The sequence below is a fragment of the Xiphophorus hellerii genome, chromosome 8 (assembly GCF_003331165.1).
Source record: "Xiphophorus hellerii strain 12219 chromosome 8, Xiphophorus_hellerii-4.1, whole genome shotgun sequence".
Lineage (NCBI taxonomy): Eukaryota > Metazoa > Chordata > Actinopteri > Cyprinodontiformes > Poeciliidae > Xiphophorus > Xiphophorus hellerii.
In genome coordinates this window covers 27,837,791-27,852,036 of record NC_045679.1, presented here as the reverse complement: position 1 = coordinate 27,852,036, position 14,246 = coordinate 27,837,791, and the positions used below count along the sequence as shown (strand labels likewise).

At 43.9% G+C, this 14,246-nt stretch overlaps 2 protein-coding genes across 2 annotated transcripts in view; one reads left to right on the top strand and one right to left on the bottom strand.

Moving 5' to 3' along the window:
* Positions 1–10,144, top strand: part of xpo7 (exportin 7) — a 28,432-nt gene extending 18,288 nt beyond the window's left edge. The window contains exons 15-28 of the mRNA XM_032569831.1: positions 1,420–1,493; positions 1,589–1,669; positions 2,083–2,146; positions 2,253–2,361; positions 2,451–2,557; positions 2,638–2,726; positions 2,822–2,929; positions 4,412–4,494; positions 4,599–4,813; positions 6,209–6,347; positions 6,447–6,604; positions 6,684–6,782; positions 6,865–6,992; positions 7,981–10,144. Of these exons, the coding sequence (XP_032425722.1) occupies positions 1,420–1,493; positions 1,589–1,669; positions 2,083–2,146; positions 2,253–2,361; positions 2,451–2,557; positions 2,638–2,726; positions 2,822–2,929; positions 4,412–4,494; positions 4,599–4,813; positions 6,209–6,347; positions 6,447–6,604; positions 6,684–6,782; positions 6,865–6,992; positions 7,981–8,074 (1,548 nt within the window). The 3' untranslated portion in view covers positions 8,075–10,144. The remainder of the gene's footprint in view (positions 1–1,419; positions 1,494–1,588; positions 1,670–2,082; positions 2,147–2,252; positions 2,362–2,450; positions 2,558–2,637; positions 2,727–2,821; positions 2,930–4,411; positions 4,495–4,598; positions 4,814–6,208; positions 6,348–6,446; positions 6,605–6,683; positions 6,783–6,864; positions 6,993–7,980) is intronic.
* A 1,604-nt stretch (positions 10,145–11,748) lies between these two features.
* On the bottom strand, positions 11,749–13,808 carry pbdc1 (polysaccharide biosynthesis domain containing 1). The gene is made up of 6 exons (XM_032570936.1): positions 13,675–13,808; positions 12,803–12,868; positions 12,664–12,723; positions 12,440–12,580; positions 12,114–12,225; positions 11,749–12,035 (listed from the first exon to the last, which is right to left on the bottom strand). Exons 1-6 carry the CDS (start codon positions 13,702–13,704, stop codon positions 11,944–11,946), a joined length of 501 nt encoding a protein of 166 aa, XP_032426827.1. The 5' UTR covers positions 13,705–13,808; the 3' UTR covers positions 11,749–11,943.
* Positions 13,809–14,246: the final 438 nt, after the last annotated feature.

Here is a 14,246-nt window from a genome sequence, read left to right as displayed (position 1 = left end):
CAAAAACATACCTGGAGTGTTGTCTTGATTCTTTCATGCATGTTTGAAAAATCCTTTAATCTCCATGGCTACCATTCAGCTGTGCAAAACGCCTGGGGGATCTAGCTCCGCCTCCCCTTCAGAGCTGCAGTTTCCAAGCTTCAGAGCTTCGATTCCCCAACTCAGCTCCTTCAGACTAGCCAGCAGAAATTAGCAAACGCCTGGTGAACCTGCCCATCTGCTGAGCTCATTATAGGAGCTACTTCTCAGAGCAACGCTGGTGAAATGGTTGATAAAAGGTTAATAGAGGAGCCATGTTGTGATGACTTCCACTTCGCAACACGAGTTTCAGAATGAGCAGGAGTTTTTAAAGAGACAGAGGCCAAATTTCAAAGTCTTAAATTACAGAGTAGAATTTCTTTGAAGTCATATTTGATAAATAGCATTTTGATAACAACTGAAGGCAACATAGTTACTTGGTTGTGCTACAAAAAGGGACTGTGGCCTGAAACACATCATACTGCCCCTTTAAATCCCAAAGCAGAGCCAGAGGTCTCCAGCTCTGTCCTGCACATCTTGGTTAGACTTTAATTTGGCTCTTTATCCAACACAACCTTCTGAAAAGGTTGTCCCACCTCAGAAACTTAGCTTTGAACATCATAAAATGTAATAACTAGTATTTCATCTGCACACTGCAGGAGGAGCAGGTCACATGACATGACAGTTGTTCCCAGCACAGGGTCTCTCTGACTAAATGTCTTTTATTATTTAAACTTGAAAATAATCTATAGGGTTTATATGTATAGATTATTTTTTGCAAAAAAATCTCAGCTGATTGGTAGAACAAGTATCAGGATCTCCAGTAGCTGCCTTTGAACAATAGCTGAGGAGCCTAATCTGATACTTCAGATCACACTGGGACGTCCCTGCAGTGGACAACCTTCAGTGTTTTCATTTTCTGATTGCATAAAAACATAAAAACATGCATTTAGGTAGGTAAACTTCAGTGGGAATGCAGACTTTTACAACAATAGACAGATTTCTGCTCTGCTATGTCTCAGTTGTGAGTTTTTGTTTTTGATTAATTTGTCAACTTTTTTTTACAATCTAAATGACAACTGTTCATCCAAAAATGATTGTACAGTACATTCAGAAGTATTCAGCCACATTTAGCATGTATTGCATTCCATAAAGCTGTAAACAAAGACTAAAGACACGCTGAAGACGGCTGTAGGTCAGGGGTCAGAGGTCAGGAGTGTGCAACCAGTGGCTCTTTGGATGTTCCACAGTGGCTCCCAAGAAGTTTGTGTTAAAATGATATGGACTTTGATTTCTTTGTATGTTGCCTCAGGAGAGAATCGTGTGGTCATCAGACATCCAGCACCTGTAGGTGGTGAAATCTGATGAGTTGTATGTCATTGAAACATCTTTGTTTTCCAGCTTTATCGACGATTATCAGAAGTTCTGGGGCTGAACGATGAGACAATGGTACTCAGCGTCTTTATAGGGAAAATGTAAGTAGCCTCATTCTGAGGAGTGTTTTCCTTACACTACTTTGTGTCCCGACGGTTTGGACTGGTTCATTTGACTGTCTGATTGTTTCTTCCAGCATTACAAACTTGAAGTACTGGGGCCAGTGTGAGCCGATCACGTCCAAAACCCTCCAGCTGCTGAACGACCTCTCCTTAGGATATCCTTACAGAGTGTGTGGAAGTGTGTGTCTTTGAGAATCCTGACCCGGGATTAACTGGCAGAACCATTGAACATCCAGGATGGCAGAAGGACAGAATTAGGAGATCCAGTTTAGGCTGAATGGTGTTCTCTTCAGAGTTAACTGTCACATACGACACCGCTGCCGCAGAAATCTGTTCAACCTTCAGAGCTGCTAATGATGGTTGACCAGATTTCTGTGTAACCTCATCAACATGTTTATATCTGTCCACAGAAAGACGCTCACTTTCATTTCAGTCATGTAAATTAAAGCAAGACGAGCCTCAGTTAGTTGTCCTGGTCTTCATATGTGCTGTTTATAAGGAGAAGCGCTTCCTGCTGATCAGGATCCCATCAGGATGCGAGTTTCTCCTTGACTTCCTGTTTGTGCACATACAGCAGCGTGAGGAAGCTGGTGAAGCTCAGCGCTGTCCAGTTCATGCTGAACAACCACACCGTGAGTATTTCCCTGGACTAGGTACAGATCACACTTTCAGACTGGAATACCCACGCATCACAGTCACACACACTAACATGGTGTGTCGGTGTTTGTGCTGCAACAGAGTGAGCATTTCTCTTTCCTGGGCGTGAACAACCAGTCCAACCTGAGCGACATGCGCTGTCGGACCACCTTCTACACGGCCCTGGGTCGCCTGCTCATGGTCGATCTGGGTAAACACAAACATACACAGTCACGTGTTAGCTTGTTAGCTTATCTCTGCTGGTGGGAGTTTAATGGTGGGGTGTGTGTGTGTGTGCAGGTGAGGACGAGGACCAGTTTGAACAGTTCATGTTACCTCTGACCGCTGCGTTTGAGGCTGTGGCTCAGATGCTGAGTACGAACACATTCAACGAGCAGGAAGCCAAGGTGAGGTGAACACACACACCTCCTCTGGTTGTTCTGGTTCTGCCCTAGCATCCTAACGGTTCCCTGTCCGTCTCTTCTAGAGAACTTTGGTGGGTTTGGTGCGAGACCTCCGAGGCATTGCGTTTGCCTTCAACGCCAAGACAAGTTTCATGATGCTGTTCGACTGGATGTATCCTTCCTTCCTCCCTCCGTCCCTCGCTCCAGCTGCTGTCTCTCTTCTCACTGTAACTGACCTAGCTGAAGTGTCCTTAACCAGCTCTGCAGATACCCAACGTACATGCCCATCCTGCAGCGGGCCATCGAGCTGTGGTACCACGACCCGGCATGCACCACTCCTGTCCTCAAGCTAATGGCGGAGCTCGTTCACAACAGGTACACACTTCCTGTCATGATGAGTGGACTAGGACTCTGGAGTTACTATCATGAACCCATTGGTTCCACCAGACTGGTTCCAGTTTTAAACTGGTGTCAGTAGCTCCATTTCCATTACAAACGTGCGCACAACTTAGTCAATATTCTGCTAATAAAAAAACCCACAATATCGCAATAGTGGTGTTTCCATTAAATAAGAAACGGGATTCAAATCACATGTTAATAAGTTTGTTCATGTGATAAGTCATTAAAACTTATCATTCTACTATCACTTCCTGTCGTCGTCTTTGTGGTTTGCACCTGGTGTGACATCAGACTGATGATCATGTGACTTATGTGATGCGAAAAAAGTGTTTACATTACAGTTTTTGAAATAAACCAACTTCACATTTATTATGAAATATACAGAGAGACTGTGAAGCTATCGCTCCACACTAAGACGTGCAAGAGAAATGCTCTTTGCAGAAATCAAAAGACTAACAATGAATTTTATTTGCCACAGTTGATGGGCTCACAAGCCTGGATCTGATCCGAACAGAAACCTCATCGCTCTCACCAGCTGTTTTCCGCCAAGCTTTAAAAACAACAGCTATCAAACCACTGATAAAAAAACAACAACTTGGTCAAATCGACAAATCACTACAGCAGAACTACAGGCCGATCTCCAACCATCCATTCATCAGTGAAATGATTGGAAATGCTGTTTCAACTGTTGAATTGTTTCTTAACGATAACCAACCGCTTTGATATGTTTGAGTCTGGTTTCCAGACTCACATAGTACTGAGTCATATAGATCAATGACATCCATATAAGTACAGACTGCTGGTTCTGTTGGACCTCAGTGTTGACCTTGTCTTATTACTGAAACGACTGGAGAGTCGGGTCGGACACTCCGGTCCAGAACTCAGCTGGTTCCAGTCTTCTCATTGAAGTGGACAGAAGTCACATGTGACATGGCACATGTTGCTGAAACAAGCAGAAGATGTAGTTTCTGTTTCCATCCAGCAGATGGAGCTGCAATATCAGCTGATTAATAAATAATAAGAAATGCAAAGAATGATGTGATCTCCTGGATGGATGGATGGACACATAAATAGCCATCCTGACGACGTCTCCATGAAACATTAGTTTCATTAAGTATTATTGTGCTAGTTTTATTTTCAGAAATTTTACAGGTTCAAAATTGTTCATGTTTACACTGTTAAAAGTAACGTATGTCACAGTTCATATTGGCAGGAAAAAATTTAAAATAAGTTATACCTATAAATATTATTGGGTTCCTTAATTAATTATTTGTATGCTACTTATTACTAAATCAAATATTTAGTAATAAGTGATTTAAATATGTTAATATAATAAGGAATCAAATTGTGACCCAATGAATCTAAATTGAATTGATCTGTGAGGGTCTCAGCGATAGCCGGCCCACTCTGCTGCGTCTGTGTGACGCCAGACAATCAGTCAGTTTGTTTTCTCTGCAGATCGCAGCGGCTTCAGTTTGATGTATCGTCACCAAATGGGATCCTGCTGTTCAGGGAAACCAGCAAGATGATCACCACATACGGTATTTGGACTGGAATGCAGTCTGAAGTGTGATGGAAGCTAACAGTAGCTAATGGTAGCTAACAGTAGCTAATGATAGCTAACAGTAGCTGGTTTGTCCCCCAGGGAACCGGATCCTGACGCTGGGCGAGGTTCCTAAGGACCAGGTGTACGGCGTCAAGCTGAAGGGCGTCAGCGTGTGCTTCGCCATGCTCAAGGCCGTGCTCAGCGGAAACTACGTCAACTTTGGGGTCTTCCGTCTCTATGGCGATGACGCTCTGGACAACGCCTTGCAAACCTTCATCAAACTACTGCTCTCCATCCCTCACAGTGACTTACTAGTATGTTGAATTTTTTTCCTGTGGTCAGACAGGATGTCTCTAATGACCTCAAAATGAAGCCACTTCTTTGTTTTTATGGGATGCTCTCTGTTGATGCTCGCTTCCTAAACAGTCTGGAATCTGGTTTCAGGATTTTCTGCTACGTGTGTCTGAGTCCCTCATGTTCATCCTCCTCTTCTTCCCTGTGCCTTTCCTTTCTTCTCTTTTTGTTTTTCCTTTGTGACTCCTTCCTCTTGTCCTTCCATCCTTGTTCACTTTCTCCTTTCTGCCTTTCCTTCCTTATATATTTGTACCCTAGCTCCTTATCTTCCTCATCCCTTCCATACTTAATACTTCTGTTATTTGTCCTTTCTTCTTTCCTCCCTTGTCTCGTACCCTCCATTATATCCTTCTTTTCCTCCGTCTGGTTTCATATTTCTGAGATCCTATATTTAATGCCTGCCCATAAACATATTGCAATAAGCTAATAATTAATTGCTTGATAAATTACAATTAGTTTGATCATTTCTTTTCTGATGATTCATATTTTTGGAAGGAACATTTTATTTATGGCTTTATTTTGGATATTTAAAATATCTTCCAGTTCTAGTGTTAAGTGTTCTTTACATAATTACAGTTTATTGGTGTTTGATAGGGCGAACCTGCATTATCACACAATTTTCAATAAATTACTTAAAAATGGTCTCAAAACAACAATTTTATCGCGACAATTAGTAGGACATTTTATTGTCCAGTAAAATGTGTTATTGGGACCAGTGTGTCCACCCAGCCTTAAAAAAGTCTTAAATGATTTTCTTCTTTTTTTGTAAGCTGGCCTTAAACTCATTAATAACAGCTCTTAAACTTTGTGGTGGCAGGACTGTTGAATCTCACGTCGTAATTTTTCTGGTGGGATTTTTGGTCAAGCCAAAGTTTGAGTTGCCTGGTGACATCGTTGTTCTCTGACTCCAGGCAGCTAAGCCTACCGCTAACTAGCTGCTAACAGACCCTTGCTGGCTAACATTTCTGTGTCTATCTTGGGTCCAGTTGGATGGACGACGTTCATTTTTGCCACTTGCCCACTTCTGTTGCTAACCCATAAGATGCTAGGTGCTTTCTATGGCGTAACAGTTTTAAGCTAAGCTTTATGGGTTGTAGACGTCTGGGAGGCATCACAGCCAAAAAACAATACTTATAGGTTTTTTTGTGTTCCATTTCATTCAACGTGTCAGCCAAAGAGGTCTTAAAAAGTCTTAGGTTTACCTGCAGATGGTCTGATGAAAGTTATTGGATGCTGATATTTGATAGTTTAGAAGGACTAAGACGTGTGGAGGAAACCAGCAGGTGGATGTAGATTTTCTGATCAGTGTCTAGCAGTGAAAGCAGGAAGTGTGTGTGTGTTGTCTGTCTCTGCAGGATTACCCGAAGCTCAGCCAGTCCTTCTACTCCCTGCTGGAGGTTCTGACTCAGGACCACATGAACTTCATCGCCAGTTTAGAGCCGCACGTCGTCATGTACATCCTGTCATCGATATCAGAAGGCCTCACGGCGCTGGGTGAGGCCCGGCGGCAGTCCGGTCTGACCGGGACCACGGTCCGATCTGGGTTTTCACCTCTCTCTCTCTCTCTCTCTCTCTCTCTGTGTCTGTTCTCAGATACGATGGTGTGCACCGGCTGCTGCTCCAGTTTGGACCACATAGTCACCTACCTGTTCAAGCAGCTGTCACGCTCCACCAAGAAGAGGCCTGCTCCCATGGCAACAGACGACCGCTTCCTGCACATCATGCAGCAGCACCCAGAGATGATCCAGCAGGTCAGACCAATCAGCTTGCAGCTTCCCGTGGCGGCGCACTGCGTCCGCTCAGACCGACCGTCTCTGTGTCATCCTGCAGATGCTGTCCACCGTGTTGAACATCATCATCTTCGAGGACTGCAGGAATCAGTGGTCCATGTCCAGGCCGCTGCTGGGCCTTATCCTGCTCAATGAGAAGGTGAGCTCCTCCCTCTGCTCTCACCTGCTGCTGTCTTTAGGAAGTGTGTTTCAACGGGTGTGTGTGTTTGTGTGTCCTGCAGTATTTCGCTGACCTGAGGAACAGCATCGTCAGCAGCCAGCCTCCTGAGAAGCAGCAGGCCATGCACTTATGCTTTGAGAACTTGATGGAGGGAATAGAGCGGAACCTTCTAACAAAGAATCGAGACAGGTGGGTCGGGTTTCAGGTTGTCTGTCTGTCTTCCTGAGGGCCGGGGTCCCTTCTAGTGGTTAAACTACAAATCCCACAGTAACTGCAGGTGAGAAGTGACCCTGTTTACGGCCATGTTGCCTAGCTACAGCAGAGTAGTCAGAGTCACGTTGAAGTTTAAATGCTTTAAAGGGCAGTATTGCTTAAAATCAACTTTTCTGAGCTTTTCATCATTTTATAATGTAATTCACTCATCAAACACATACCTGGAGTGTTGTCTTGATTATTCCATGCATGTTTGAGAAATTCTTTAATCTCCATGGCAATCTTTCAAATGAGCAAGACTCCTGGGTGGACCTAGTGCCGCTTTCGAGATGTAGCTACTCCTCAAAGCTGCAGTTTCCAAGCTTCCCCCTCACAGAGCAGCTCTCCCCCATTCAGCTCCTTCAGACTAGCCAGCAGCAATTAGCAAACACCCGGTGGAACTGTGGATCTGCTGAGCTCATTATAGGAGCTTCTTCTCAGTGCAACGCTGGTTAAAAACGTTGTGAAAGGGTTAATAGAGGAGCCATGTTGTGATGACTTGCTGAGGGTAGAGTCTCAGAAAGAGCAGGAGATTTTAAAGAGACAGAGGCCCAATTTCAAGACTGCAAATATCAAAATAAAATTTTATTTCAGTCATCTTTGATATATAAAGTATTTTCATAACAACTGAATGAAGTTAATATAGTTACTTGACTGCTATAACATAGCAGTATGTGACTGGAAAAACACATAGCACCGCCCCTTTAAGTGGGCCCAGTATGTTCTGGTACTAATAGAACCTCTCAGCCTAGTGGGACTTTATTTATGCCCGTCCACCTGTCCCTCTGCTCTCCTTTTGCAGAATGTGTTTTTAAAGTCGTACTCTTGTAAAACCGTCTTGAGTCTTTGATCTGTGATGGTTGAAGTTTAAAGCTGCACGTGTGTGTGTGTGTGTGGGGGTGTGCGTGTGTGTGTGTGTGTGCAGGTTCACACAGAACCTGTCCGTGTTCAGGAGGGAAGTCAATGACAGCATGAAGAACTCGACGTACGGCGTCAACAGCAACGACATGATGAGCTGACATTCCACACGGCAGAGCCTCACCCAGCTGCAGAGCGGGCGCCCCCCCGCCCCCCACCCTGCATCCCCCCCCGCCTCCCCCAGCCTCCTCCCTGGGCCGGGATGCCTAAGGGAACATCTTCTCACCCCGACACCACATCGGCTAAAGTTTCCCGCCTTCTTTTTGATATAAGCATATATAAATATATACAGATCTATTTTAAAGCCAGTCCGTGTTGGTCTGACTCACCTGGTGGAGGGGGGAGGGGGGGTTGCATGTCTTGGCACGTCTTGGCACTCTAAATCACTGACAGAGGAAGGCGAGAGTGCTGTGGCTGAGAAACAGAGGAAACGGGACCGCAGAGGACGAACACCGGTAACCGTAGTAACCCGCTTCTGCCTGCCTTGTATAGAAAACACACAGAAAAAAAAACAAAACAAACCAAGTGTACATTTTTTTTTCGTAACATTTTGAACAATGTTTATAATGATCGAATTTAAACCAGATGATGAGTTGAGGATTGAACCCACGTGTGATTGAGCTTTTTACAGTGTAGTGAGTTAGTGCAAACTGTCCGTCTGCGTGGGGGACGAGGGGGGGCAGAGGTACACACACTAACAGAAAGGGAGTCAGAGCACCATGCTGTACATTTTTCTCAGTCTCTGTTTGAAGTGATGTAAATAGTTGTGCAGCAGCAGGGAGGCAGCTCTTAAAGGAACATTCTGCTGTTTTTATTTAGTCCAACCTTTCAACATGGCTCCTAAACGTTAGCCAGCAGGAGGAAGCAGAGAAATCTCCCACGTGGGTTTGCTGCTCCTCGGTTCTTCTTCTTAGTTTTGGAACGTGACACTAACTGACTTCTGGCTTTCCCCACAAAGAAATATTAATACGCAGCCAATGTTCTGGCTGGGTTTCACCAAATCTCTTCATCAGTGAGGTAATTAAACATCAAGTGGTTCTGATGTGGTCCCACTCTGACACTTCTCTCTGTTTTCTCCAAGGGTTTCACTCATGCTAGTTTTTCATCCGTTTTGATCATAAGAAGAAAAGCAGTCTTTAAGAGTTATTCATTTAACAGAGACCAAATATGGAAGTTATCTGTAATCTAAAACAAAAATAATCAATAAAACCTAAAGAATCCAGAGTGAGCATTAATAAGCATGAGATTGGAGGCGGACCATTCCTCTGCTGTAGTTTTAAACATTATGGAGTTTTTCTGAAGGAGTTAAAGAAGCATTTGTGCATCATTCCTCACTGTTGCTTTGCTTTCCGGCTGCAGTGAAACATCTGCTCAGTGTTTCTTTCTTCCCTCTGTCTTCTACCACCAACCAGCACTAAATTGCTCTGCAGTGTTTCTGCTGTCCTGCCTGAACGCCATAGAGTCGGGAGTCTGAGTGTCGCAGCTGATCAGAAAGAAACCCCAAACAGAAAAACAACCCCGCCCTCCAGCAGATTTTTCCTTTAAAGCCTGACGGTCCTGCAGGCGTCACACACACGCCTGCTGCTTGACGACGTGTAAGCAACATGGTCGCAGCTCCGTTTCCCCCTCTGGCAGGCTCGGTGCAGTATCCACCATTTTGTTTACACTCTGGATTCCTCGGACCCCCATTTGGGTCCTGCAGTGAAGTCCTTTTGGTGTGTGTGTGGGTGTGTGTGTGTGTGTGTGGAGTGGTGTGGCTCTCTGTTGCCTGGTGTGTGTGTTGTCACTTGGTGAACTTGCGGTAGAGCTCAAATGGCCAAGGTGTGTGTGTGTGTGTGTGTCTGAAGACAGACTCTGAATAATCAGAAGGGGAGGCCAGCGTGGCGACATGGAGACCAGCTCAGCCTGAAGAACCTCAGTAGAAGTCGGGACAGTGTAAAGGCGTCTCTTAGCAACGTGTGTTACTCTGTACGATGTTGCTGCTAACTGTTTGTGACAACTAGCTCATCTCTAACCATGTCAGCACTCACGGATGTTCCTAAGTTTGGTTTGTGTCCCTGATTTGAATGTGTTGGGTCCATAGAGTGAATAGCTGTTTGAGTTGTTTGGATGTCTGCTACATATAGTGTAAGCATTGTGACTGCAAATAAACCTCATTGATTTTTACAACACTGCTGAATGTGGGTTTGTTCCTCTGGACCTTCACTCTGATCCTCTGCCGGTTCAGAACTCCAAAGTTTTTCTTTCCCCAACACCAAAGTTTCCCCCAGAAAACTTGCTAAGCCCGGTGGTTGGGTGGTAGGGCAGTCACTCATCCAGCGGCCCGTTGTGTTTTTGAGTTTAATAAATGTTTCAAATTGATAGGAAATTAGAAAATATCACTTGATAATCATGTGTTATTGAAAGATTGGAAGAGTAACACCTGAACACCAACTATAAAGACTTAAAAATGCAAACATTTAAAAAAAATTTTTAATAAATAAGCAATGCTTAGCCTGGTGGGGGCACAAGTAAAGCCTGGGGAAACCCTGCCAAGACCATTAGGTTCTGATCTGGGACACACTTGCCAGAACCCACAATGCTACAAAATTCATACAAAATTTGTAAAGAAACAACTTTTAGAAAAAAAATTTTTCAGCAGTCAATTCCTTCTGTCTTTTTCTTGTCATAAATGTGCAAACTATGCTATTTGGCTGGCAGCTAATTATGGTTGGAAAACAGAATACATCTTATGATTAAAATTTTATTAGACAAAAAAAGGAGTAAATTTTTATACTTTTATTTTTTTTCACATCTTCTCTCCAACATTCTGAGGGCCCCCAGGGGACCACGGCCCCCACTTTGAAAAACACTGTTCTAAAGTACAGCATCAGGTTGGAAACAGACACTTTGGTTGTTTAACAAAAAACCTGTAGCTAGCTGGATCACAGCTGGAGCAACTGATTAAAATTAGTTACCTGATCATATTCAGTGTAAAAAGACTTAACCAGCCAGGGCCTTCCTACAATTCAACCTGATTCTCATCAGTGCTCCGCCTGTAAATTCTCCCATTGAGCTCGATTTCAACAGGCCTAATCCGCAAATTAAAATAAATCAAATAATGTTGAAACAAATGTATAAATGATTAAGTGTTAATTATTTTGGAGATAAAAAGGTAATTTTGCCACTTTCTGAGTTGCAGTTTGTTCTTTTAAAAAGTACTAGTTCTACTTATGGAGAAAAGAATTTGTCATAAGTGAAATAATTTTTCAGCGGAACTTCCACATTTTCATCAACATTAAGCAATTTACTTAAAACAATCTCCTATACATTCCATCTTATTTCAAGTGAACTAAGAGCATTAGAAACTAGACAAAAATACTTGGTAAGATTGTGGTTTTAGACTTTGTCATTACACAAAGACTCAATAGTGAATTTGGCAACAAAATGCTGGTGTACCAGAGTACAGAAAAAATACTGAAAATCTACAAGTTGGCCTATAGATTTACAAAACTGGTGCAGGTAAGACAAAAAATGAATAAAATAAATATACATCTATATAAAACTGCATTTTGAAACAGTCTTAGTGGGGTGATTATTGGGGTCGAGCAATCTGATGGCCAATGGGAGGTCACTATTTGGTTGTTGTACAGCGGATGCTGCAGAATCTCCTGTCAGGCGCTAACAGTTAGCAACATCAGCTAATGTGAAATCTTTTCCTCAGCAGCTTAGTCGGTTCATTCTGCTGATTCTTCCATCTTTCCTTCTGGAACTACAAACATCAGACTGGACACTCTGTGGTTCTCTTCTTATTTATTCCAATTACCACCAACGCTGGATAAATCTTAAGAGGGAATATAAAAAAGCTGGATGGCAAACAGCCCTGAGCCGACTGACAACATGCGATGTCTGCTCAGCGCCTGCAGTTCATCTGATGAGGGCGAGCGGGGTGAGACGAGTCCGTACTGGTGTTTGCTGGTTCAACTGGAGGCTAGCTCTTTGCCCGTTTGGATGTGAACACCGTGTCGTTGTGACCTTCTCTGTTTCGGGCGATCTCCACAGCAAAGAACTGGACTCTGGTGGCTGAAATCACCAAAAACACGACATTCACTTTCTGCCCTGAGAGACGCCGTTTGGTCCAGTGAGACACTCCCAACTCACCAAATATGGTGTTGTCCTCGCTGTAGTCCTTCTCACAGTCCAGACGCAGCAGGGTGCCGTAGTTGAAGTCCTCCACGATTCCCTCAAACTGATTGCAGAAGGGGCGCCAGGTCTGGGACGACGTTCATATTCATCGGTTGGATCGACAAGAAAAATCAATCATGCAAATCTCATCAACAGTTATTATTCACTTTAGATTAATATTTCTTATTTCACTGCAGCCGTTATGATCCCTGGAGCCTTTTTTTTTTAAATAGAATGTCTTCGATATGACTGAGAACGCTGGAATCCTCTGGAACATTCCGCTGCAGCAGAACCAAACTGACCTGCTTGGCCTCTTCTGACTTCAGGTCCTCCTCTTTCAGCCGCTTCACATCCAGGTCTTTGAAGGTTTCTCTGAAACTCGAGTAGATCTGGTCGTCCACCTTCGTCAGCTTCAGGAACTTGGGATCGACGGATGAGATGAGCTGAAAGAAAAGGAGAAAATGTCGGAATCTGGAAAGGAACGCCGCGGTGTGATCGGTTCTTAGCAGGGCGGTCGGATCGTTACGTTGAAGTAGACCTCTGCGTGGTTGTAGGCCTTCATCGCCCACATGACTTCAAGTCGGGGCTGAAAGAGAAGAAAGGTGGATCAGTGTTTCACACATACACACACACACACCAGTCTGGATGTGACGGAAGACACTCACGTCATTTCCGTAAGCTTCCGCCGGCAGAGACAGAGCGTGTGCAGCCGCCGAGGCTCCCTCCACCCCCTGGAAACAAACACACACACACACACTGCTGTTAAGACGGCAGCCAGAGAAGAATCAGAGTGTGTGTTTCAGTAGTTGTGATTCTGTGTGTGTGTGTTTCCTGGACCATCAAGAACTTTAACTGAATCGTGCTCCCACCAGTGCAGAGCTTGTCTAACGCTGCCAGCAGTCTAACAGCATATGTGGTGGAATGTGTAGAACATGGGGCTTTGTTGTTATTCAACTGCATATTTACAATGTACGTATTGAGCGAAATTTCACTGCAAGGCTCCAATAAAAGTAAATCAAATAAGAAATAACAAAAACAGAGATGGGAGTGCTGAGATTACATGTCTATCTGAGTATTCCCCCTTTGGACTGCTTGGGACAGCTGGAAAAATATTTTTCCAGAGAAGAAGAGGGGAACACTGGTGGGAGCCTCTACGTGGGACTGCTGCTCATCTGAAGAAGTGGGCTTCCTCCCAAAAACGCCACCATGAAACCAGTTGGAAAACCATCTGAGAACCACCATGAAACCATTATGAAGACCAGAACACTGAAATGTTGGACCTGTGATCAGGAAGCTCCCAGCTTCAGAGTAAACGTCCTCTGAATCTGGACATGCAGTTCCTCACACACCACTGTTTGTCTGCTCCTCAGTCTCCACACGTGTTTTCGCTAATTCTCGCGGTTCTTCGCTTAAACTCGGTTCCTACTGTGTTTTTTCCACACAGGGACTCCGTGTCTTCTGACCAGGACCAGCTCACAGACAGACACGTCACACAGCACATGAAAACACAACAGTTTTTTTTTTATTAAAGTCCTACCAGAGCTGCTAGTCCCTCATGCGACGCCATCTTATTCCAAACAAAGATCGTCTATATGGCTAGATGTATCACTCCATGCGTCGGGCTAAAACCGGAGTTGTAAAACACTATCTGAAAATTAGGACAGTGTAATATTTTGTGTTATAATAGTCTTCATCAAGCTGCCACAAGTAGTCCTGTTAAAAGACTATTTAAAATTCCAGTTACTGGAGTGATCAATTCTTCACTTGAGCACAGAGTGAGTCATTTGAACGTTTTAAGCCTTTGTGTTAAACTATGACACTTCGTGTCGTCACAGGCCTTCTTCTTCTCTTGCGTTTACTCTCTCTCCCTCGCCCCCTATGCCATTTTTCCTCTCTCTCTCCTCAAAATGCCTTCTGCTCTCCCCTCACACCTCAAATTCAGTTCAAAAATACTTTATTTATTCCAAATGGAAATTAAATTGCAACTTGTGTCTAATCAACCATCCGCTCCTTGTTCAGTAATCAAGCTCCCCAGTATATACAACTTATTCTCACTCATAATTCTCAATGAGTGAGAATTATATATATAATAAAATTCTCACTCATTTT